Source organism: Cyprinodon variegatus, unplaced genomic scaffold (genome assembly GCF_000732505.1).
Source record: "Cyprinodon variegatus isolate N-32 unplaced genomic scaffold, C_variegatus-1.0 Scaffold239, whole genome shotgun sequence".
NCBI classification, from domain to species: domain Eukaryota; kingdom Metazoa; phylum Chordata; class Actinopteri; order Cyprinodontiformes; family Cyprinodontidae; genus Cyprinodon; species Cyprinodon variegatus.
In genome coordinates, this window is record NW_015150692.1 from 554,032 (window position 1) to 563,320 (window position 9,289).

The 9,289-nt window shown below is 42.3% G+C and overlaps 1 protein-coding gene across 2 annotated transcripts in view; it reads right to left on the reverse strand.

Moving 5' to 3' along the window:
- The window catches only part of LOC107089106 (transmembrane protease serine 9-like), a 33,178-nt gene that overhangs the window by 8,950 nt on the left and 14,939 nt on the right, over positions 1 to 9,289 (reverse strand). The window contains exons 5-8 of one of the 2 annotated variants that reach the window (XM_015381670.1): positions 4,712 to 4,866; positions 4,376 to 4,634; positions 1,337 to 1,499; positions 284 to 558 (exon numbers count right to left, since the gene is read on the reverse strand). In XM_015381670.1, the coding sequence (XP_015237156.1) occupies positions 284 to 558; positions 1,337 to 1,499; positions 4,376 to 4,634; positions 4,712 to 4,866 (852 nt within the window). The remainder of the gene's footprint in view (positions 1 to 283; positions 559 to 1,336; positions 1,500 to 4,375; positions 4,635 to 4,711; positions 4,867 to 9,289) is intronic. The other variant, XM_015381671.1, reaches the window with a different exon arrangement.

Consider the following 9,289-nt stretch of genomic DNA (forward strand, 5'->3'; position numbering starts at 1 on the left):
AGATCATACAGTCAAATTGATTCAAAGTTTTCTATCTAAGGAAAACCAGTTGATTGCATCAACTCATTGACTCAAAGGCAATCCCTCACACTAAGAATACTTGTAGCGACACTGGAAGGGAAAAACTTCCTTTTAATTTAATTTCTTACTCAAGATTCAGCTGTACCCTTTCACCTCCTGAATAGGTGTCAAAACGCGTCTCAGAAAAGTTTAGCAATGGTCCGGTTTCCTCTAAGTAAAGCCTGTTTTGTGGTCTTTTGTATACAGTTGGTTTTTAACTCACCTCCACTTCCAATGGTTCCCCAGCCAGTGACCCAGGAGTCAACACCACTGTAAAATGTGCTTTTTGGAGCGGCTAGACAAACTGGAGAGATGTAATCCGTGAAATTTACTGGTTCAGAGAGCCTCAAAAGTGCAATGTCATTGTTATCATTTAGAAAGTTGTATTCTGGATGAATATTGATATGTGATACTATCCGAATGACTTCATTTGGATTGGATCCCTCCTGACTTTGACGACCCAGATATACTGTCACGAGAGATGGTGACGTGCTCAGACTGTCAAAAGAGTGGAAGAACAAAAGAAAACAAAAAGTTTTATAAAAAAAAACAAACCCACAGAGATGATAGAGAACTGTGTTCTTTTGTAGATTATCTGTTTCAGCATGATGGTTTCTGCTATAGAGTTGATTTGTAAGTTTTCTGCTCCATTATGTTCAATATGATAAGCAACAAATGTTAGGGGGAGGTATTAATAATTTACATATAAACATCTATTCTCGGCCACAGACTAGTTTCTAAACTCAACTTGTCTGGTATTTGGCTGTTTGTTCTCACCATAGGTTTATCTTTTTTTGCCTAAATTAAACACTGGTACCAAGATCTAAGTCTGTTTTCTTTAAGATTAGTTGGGCGACAGTGGCGTTGGATGTAGGAGTTTGCCCTGAAATCGAAGGGTTGACGGTCCAAGCCCCGACTCCGACTTTCATTGTCGTTGTGTCCTTGGGCAAGACACTTCACCTGCATTGTCTACTGATGGTGGTCAGAGGGCCCGGTGGCGCCAGTGTACGGCAGCCCCGCTTTTGTCAGTGAGCCCCAGGGCAGCTGTGGCTACAATGTAGCTTGCCACCGTGAGTGTGTGCGTGAATGGGTGAATGAATGTAGTGTAAAGCGCTTTGGTCAAGTCTCCTAACTTGAATAAAGGCGCTATATAAGTACATGCCATTTACCATTTTACCATTTACCATTAATGTGTAACTATCACATGGAGCCTCTACTTCAACACAAAGTTATGAGCTCATTACCTTTCTGGTTCTAAGGTTGTTTTGTTCCTTACCTTTGGACACAGTGAGCAGCGGTCAGCACCCACTGGTCATTAATCAGAGATCCTCCACAGATGTGAGAAGAAAATGTGTGCAGACTGACTTGCCAGGGCCAGCTGCCTGGAGGGGCTGCCTCTCCTCCTACAATCCTGGTGTTAAGTGATGGTCGACCACACACTGAGAAAAAAATTCAGTTAACCCTTGAAACAGCATTATCTATTCAGTGATAGATAAACAACAATGTCCAAGTAGCAGCAGTGAGACTGAACTGGGGCCAGGTTGTGTCAGTATAATAGTCAACAATGGTAAACTCTCTGTACACTAATGTTAAATAGTTTCATATAGCCTTTGCTGTTGATTGTTTCAATGAATCTGTTCTGAAATATATCCAATATATCCACCTGTGGGATTCCACATCACAGTGGTGTCCTTAATTCGGAAATGCACTGTACGATATTTAAAATCGTTGAACGCAGCCAAAGCTTAAACTGAGCGACGAAACCGAAGGGTTTAAACGTTCACAGCTCACAATGTTTGTTCTTACACTGTACAACCCAATGCTCTGATGCTTTCTAACTGCTCACACTCCATGTCCAAAAACTACACCCCAGACTCAGCGCTGAGAGATGGCGCTGATCGAACTTGTCAATCTGGAAGAAGAAGAAAAATAACTCTGTTGTTTACACATGCACAATATTAGAGGTCCTGGTAAATCGGCTCGTAGCTCTGCTTCAACGGCAGGATTTGGTCATGAACATCGGTCAACTGAATTTCAAACATGTTTAATTTTCTCCGGACTTTGCGATTCCTGATCGATCTTGAGAGGCTGATCGCCCCTCGTTTCTACAAGACATGAGACGCACGATGAGGCTGAAATATGTTGCGTATTCTAAATCTAAAGAAACAGAACAGGGAGTTTAAGCTGGGTAGATAGAACACTAAATGTGACTGAAGCCATGATGGTTATTTTATTTCTAAAAAAAAACTTGAACAAATAAAGTTGATTAAAGGGGAACACCGTTTTTTTTTTTACATTGGCCCCTTGATTATATGTTATTACATCATGTTCTACTCACCCATATGAGTTTTGTGTCATTTGGAGCTGTTCTGAAGATATTCCGGTAGGTTATATCCAAGTAACGTCTTCCTATCTGTTGGGATCCTCAGGCTTGCCCACCAGAGGGCGCCGAGGATCCTCTTCTGTTCTGTGTATTTTTCCCCTAGGGCTGGAATCTTCCTGCACACCTGTTGCTAATCCTCTCATCAGAAGACCTCTCCTTTATAAGCTCCTGCCTGACCTGCAGTGTTGATCTTAGTAGGTTAGCTTCCTGAGCCTTCTGTTACAGATTGAATCTTGGTTGTCTCTAGTGCGAGATCTGATTCTAATCTCTCCTTTGTCTGTGCCTCACAGGAAACCTGTCTCTGGTCTGAAGCTCAGGAAGAGCTGCCTCACTGGAAACCAGTCTCTGGTCTGAAGCTCAGGAAGAGCTGCCTCACTGGAAACCTGTCTCTGGTCTGAAGCGCAGGAGGAGCTGCCTCACTGGAACCCTGTCTCTGGTCTGAGGCTCTGGGAGAGCTACATCACAGGAACCAGTCTCAAGCCTGAAGCTCTAGGAGAGCTTAACCTGCTAATCTGCCCTGGTGAGCCAACCTGAAGGTTCCTATGTGGATTCACCCTGAAGAATCCTATGTGGATGTTCCCTGTTGTTCTCTGCTAAGAGCTGGAAGCTCAACCTTGAAGAATCCTATGTGGATGTTCCCTGTTGTTCTCTGCAGTGAGCTGGAAGCTCAGATCAAGGCCTGCTATGCTAAGCCTGAAGCTAGATGCTTAGCTTCACATGAACTCTGCTAACCTACATCTCCCGTCCCTGTACAGTTCTCCTGTGAATCTGCTCCCCTGCCTGAACCAGTTCCCGTACCTTATTCATATTTGTGCTTCAATAAACTCTTTTGGACTTTTACCCAGTTTCCCGTGTGTGTTCTGCATTTTGGGCTTAACTCTTTAACCCATCATGACACTATCGGCAACAACTTGAAGGCACAACTCCAGTCATCCACGCGCCGGACTGGAGTTGTGACAGGCAGCCCGGGCCACAGGCAGCTACACTTTACCTCTTCCATTCATTTGGCTAGCTAATCTGAATCATTCAATTAAATTTCAAGACTGAGATCATCTGTGATAGTAGCACTAGACATCTTCCAGGCATGTAAGTAAAACTAGCAGCAGCTCAGCAGACAGGATGAATGAGTGGTAGCCAGCTCACGCAGATGACATCATACACACTCCGCTTTGTTTAAAAAAATATATAAATATAAAAAATATAACCACAGATGTCTGGAGTACAGTGATTCACCTACATGTTATGAATGCTGGCGTACCATAAAGAATAAATTATGAACAGTTTAGTTTGTGCCTTTAACTCAATGCCCATAGGAAGACGTTACTTGGATTACAAAACCGAATATCTTCAGAACAGCTCCAAATGCCACAAAACTAATATGGGTACATGATGCAATGACGTAAAATCATGTAAAACAAACGGTGTTCCCCTTTAAATGATTTTCATAATTTTGTTTATTCAAAAGATAATGATATGACCTCATTATCATTAGTCCTTTACACACGCCCAGCATACTGTTTGGAAACTCTAATCAAGTCATAAATCCAGACTCTGCATCGCACTGAAAACATCAGACTTGCACTACATGGTGAATTTCCAATATAGAACCCAACTCAGTGTTTCTACTGCATTGTCTACCATATCTATTCATCCATTTTTGCACTGCTCCCGGACCTTCCACATCAATACCTTTTCCACCATGTCTCTCCTGAACTGTTTGCATTTTGATCACTGCTGTACTTTATAAATGAAAGTATTCATTTTCATTGGTAAGCTGCTGCTCATTCCCTGTTGGCAAGCGTTATAAATGACATTTAGTTTTGTATACACTGTGTCAACAAAATGCCAATAAAGTTTGTCTAAATCTAAGTCTTGACAATTGTTAACGAACCCTAAAAAAACAGCTTCATATCAGTTTCAGGGGCTACTGACCTTCAGATATATTTATTGTCGAGGTCAGGGCAGGAGTTGTACAGGAAATGTTTAAGACATCCTCTGTGTTGTTAGACACATAAGTGAGAAAGCCTGGCTGGTTTCTGGTGATGTGGCTTTTAATCCAGCTCTCAAACTGGGATACTCTGGCATAGACTGTTGGGAATTTGGGCTTAGCACAACCAACAGCGAAATTCACAATTCCAGCCTGAATCCAGCGATCACCCTGTTGGCTCACAAGTGGACCTCCAGAATCTCCCTTTAAGATAATTGGAGGTTATTGGAAAAAACAAGAGCAGAAAATAAGAAAAAATGCTGAAAATACTTAGGACTTACCAAACAAGTTCCCTTTCCTCCTTCACGAAACCCAGCACATATCATGTTGTCAGTAATTGAATCAACATCTGTGTTACTGTAATCACAATTGCACTGGGGAGTTCCCACAATTTTTGCATCGACTTCCAAAAGTTTCCCTGGTGAAGGAAGAGGTTCTAAAAGATACAAAAATAGCTCATTAATAAAAACAAACTACATTGGCTTCCTGACATCCATCCCTTTTATAGGTGTCAAGTACAAATACTTTAATACCTTGCTCTTATAGAAGTTTTGGGTATCAACACTTTAATGCAGTAATTATTTTTTAGATAAATTTTTTTAGGGTCCAGAGACCCCTGAGTCCTTGTTGGTCAACCTGCGGCTCTTTGGATCATTATCTGGAGGAGTACTTAAGCAGTGGACTGTCACTACCTCGAGGCCAGAGTGTTTGCCAGTTTTGCGTACTCTAGCCATGCTTAGATTAGCAGAGCCTAACCTGAGTCTTTGTTTCACTAAGTCAAACTGAGTCTTTGTCTCTCTGGGTCTAACCTTGTTTTTTTGTCTTTGCCTTTGGCAGGACGTCCTCCTGCACTGAATGTTTGGCCCTCTTCCCCTGGAAGGATTGTTTACTGAGTTCACACTGAGCAGGAGAGAAACCTCCATATGTGCTGTTGGATTGTTTACTGAGTTCACACCGAGCAGGGGAGAAACCTCCACATGTACCGTTCAAGTCCCTCACGGAAATCCAAGTGACAGTCCGCTCCAGTGCTCCTCCGGGTCCAAAGAATGTCCACCTGTCGACGCTTCAACATGTTCCCTCTTCTCTGATCAACCCACACAGACTGGATGCTAGTGAGAGAAGAGCCCCCCCCTAACGTGAGTCCTTCACTAGCATTTTCCCTAGTTTCCCAAGATTCCCACGGTTCCTGAACTAACCGTTGATCACCAGCTACCTGAGTTCCAGATCACACTTCCCCTGTACCCTCATCCCAATAAACCTGTTAAACCATTTTTCCTGGTTCTCTGAGTGGTTCTCTCATCTTTGGGTCAGACCTTTAAAACACACCATGACAGCAACTTTGCTGTATATCTGATGTAATGCTATATCTAGGTTTTTGCAGTTGATACAGATTAGCAACAACACAACTCAATTTTAGCTGCAGAGTAGAGCAGTTAGTCGTATAATTGTTTTGCAGCAAAAAGGTTCTGGGTTTGAATCCTTGCCTGAGGTCTCTCTCTGTGAGGTCTTATGGTCTGGGCATTATTTTTACTTCACATACTCTGCTTCCTCCAACAGCCCCAGAAACATTCCTGTCTGCTGCTCACACTGTACGACTAATCGTAGGGTTTTGTCGTACAGTGTGAGCTCACAGCTCACGATTATGTTCGGCCTGACGCTCTGATCCAATCTACCTGCTGACACTATGCAAATAAAAACCATGTCGGACTCAGCTCCGCAGTGAGATGGAGCTGCTCTGTAGCTCTCTATCCTAAAGCCAAACAAATAGAAGGGAGATATAAAGCTCAATATAGTGAACCGCGCTGCCTTGGCAATTTGTGCAATTTTGTGCTGAGGGTCCTAGAAAGGAAGGGCGACAACGTATTTGGAAAAAGAATGTGGCTGAGCAGGCGTGGCTGCTGCGGTCCGTCAATTTTGCAGACGAAGCATTTCCCTCATTGCATCCCTGCAATGCTGCTGTGATTACATCTGAGAGGAAGAATAAAAAGAAGAATCTTTGTTTTTTGCGCAAGCACCCTGAGCGATTTTCCCACGAGGGTTGGGAGAACATCAAACATGTTTGATATTCTCCTGACCTCCCGATTCCTGATCAGGAGGCTGATCGCCGCTCGTAACCCCCTGTACACTACACGACTCTCGAAGCACGTTCAGGCTGAAAGTTGGCCCGATCGAGAAATTCACAAAACTGTGAATTTGCCCCGAAAATCGCACGGTGTATGCTGGGCTTTAGGGAGGAGGCTATTGCTGCTGCTGTTGGTGAGACGTATCGCATTCCCTTCCTGTTTGGATTACTGAGTGTTGTTACTGTCCAGACAATCTCCATCTGAAGCTATTTTTTCTGTGATATCTCTGTATCTAAGTAACTCTAACTGATAGTAAGGAGTAGCTAGGCTAGCGCTAGCTTAGCATCGCCATGGCTTCTCTCTCTCCCTCCCTTGACTCTTTTCCAACTCTTCCTTCTTCCTCTCCTCTCTCCTGCTCTGTGTCAGATGTTCAGTTATTCCTCTGCCTCCTTTAGTGATAATGGGATGTGTAATAAGTGTAGTATTTTTGTAGCTTTGGAGGCGAGGGTGTCAGAGTTAGAATCCAGGCTTCAGGCTGTTGAAAATCCAGGAGTTAAAGTAGGCCCCCCACGTAGCTGTCCTCCAAAAGTGCCTGAGCAGCCAGGCGATTGGGTAACTACGCAGAAAGCGTAGTCGTGGATCTCTGCCCACCGGTCACCAACAACCCGTTCACGTTTCTAACCGGTTTTCACCACTCAGTGACACACCCATTGAGAAGCCTTTCTGGTGATTGGCAGCTCCATAGTCAGAAACGTGGCATTAGAGACACCAGGGACCATAGTCAAATGTTTGCCGGGGGCCAGAACGGACGACATCAAATCCTACCTGAAACTGCTGGCTAAGGATAAGGTTAAATACAGTAAGATTGTTATTCACACTGGCGGTAATGACACCCGGTTACGCCGATCGGAGGTCACTAAAATTAGTGTTGCTTCGGTGTGTAAGTTTGCCAAATAACTCCAATTGGGGAAAAAGTTAAAACAATTAAATGTGGTCTGTTAAACATAAGTTATCTTTCCTCTAAAAGTCTGCTAGTTAATGACGTGATTTGTGATAATCACATTGATTTATGTTGCCTTACAGAAACCTGGCTGCAGCAAGAGGATTATGTGAGCATAAATGAGGCAACTCCTTCAAGCTATTTAAATTTTCACATACCCAGAAGTTCTGGGCGAGGAGGAGGAGTAGCAACAATCTTTCAGTCTGACTTACGTATTAACTCCAGAGGCAGTTAATACTTACAACTCTTTTGAACATTTAACCCTTAATTTCCCTGATCCAAATTGCAAAGCAGGAAAACCTCTTCTTTTTGTAAATTTGTATCATCCACCAGGTCCTTACTCTGAATTTTTAGATGAGTTTTCAGAGTTCCTTTCTGATTTGGTATTAAATACTGACAGGGTCATCATAGTGGGAGATTTTAACATCCATGCTGCCATTGAAGGATATAGCTTAAGAACCACCTTAAATGCTATCTTAGACACTATTGGCTTTGTTCAAAATATTAATAGTCCCAAACAAACTCATCTTCATACTTTGAATCTTGTGCTGACATATGGCATAGAATGTGAAGAAATAACAGTATTTCCTCACAACCCTGTCCTCTCTGACCACTTTCTAATAACCTTCAGGATTCCTTTAACAGAGTTCTCCTCACCCAAAATTTTAGCAGATCATTATCAGATAGTGTAGTTATAAATTTTAAAGAATCTGTTTCACTTTCTCTCTCCTCTGTGTCGCTGAGTAGTGCTGCAGAGTGCAAAAGCATAGCTTATTCCTCTTCACAGTTTGATAACTTTGTTGATGGGGTTGCTAGTTCTCTGCGTACTGCCTTAGACAATGCAGCTCCTTTGAAAAGAAATAGAAAGCTGGCTCATTGGTTTAATGCAGAGCTGCGCACTTTGAACCAAAATGATAGGAAAGTGGAGATAAAATATCGCTCCATAGGCCTACGGGAATCCTACCTAGTCTGAAAAAATAGTTTACTGCTTTTTAAGAGGACCCTTTGTAAAGCAAGAGCAGCATACTTCTCCTCATTAATAGAGGAGAATAAGAATAATCCTAGATTTCTTTTTAATACAGTTGCCAAACTCACCCAGAGCAATAGCTCCGCTGACCCGTCCATTCCACCTGCTCTTAGCAGCAATGATTTTATGGGATTCTTTATAAATAAGATTAATCTTATTAAAAATAAGATCATTAGCACTTCTCTATCTATGATTGGTTTGTCTCTGAAGGGTGGGGCAGCATCTGAGGTAGTCATGGAATCTGAACCGGGTTTAGATTGCTTTGATCCAGTTGAACTTTCTGAGTTAGTAAAATTATTGTCTTCATCCAAGCCTTCAACTTGTATGTTAGATCCAGTTCCAACCAGGTTATTTAAGGAGGTATTCCCTTTGATCTCCTCCATTTTAGATTAATGATTAATCTATCTCTTTTACAGGGATATGTACCAAAGGATTTTAAGGTTGCTGTAATGAACCTTTGCTCAAAAAACTGTCTCTTGACCCAGATGACTTGGCCAATTATAGACCTATATCCAATCTTCCTTTCTAGTTGCCAAACAAGTGTGCGATCACTTACACCATGATGAATTTTTTGAAGTGTTTCAGTCTGGCTTTAGAGCTCATCATAGCACTGAAACAGCTCTGGTGAAAGTCACTAATGATATTCTCATGGCCTCAGATAATGGACTTGGCAAAATATTGGTGCAATTGTTGCTGCAATTTAAATCCCACATCAAAGAGGTTTCTAGAATTTCCTTCTTTCATCTGAGGAATATTGCAAAAATTAGAA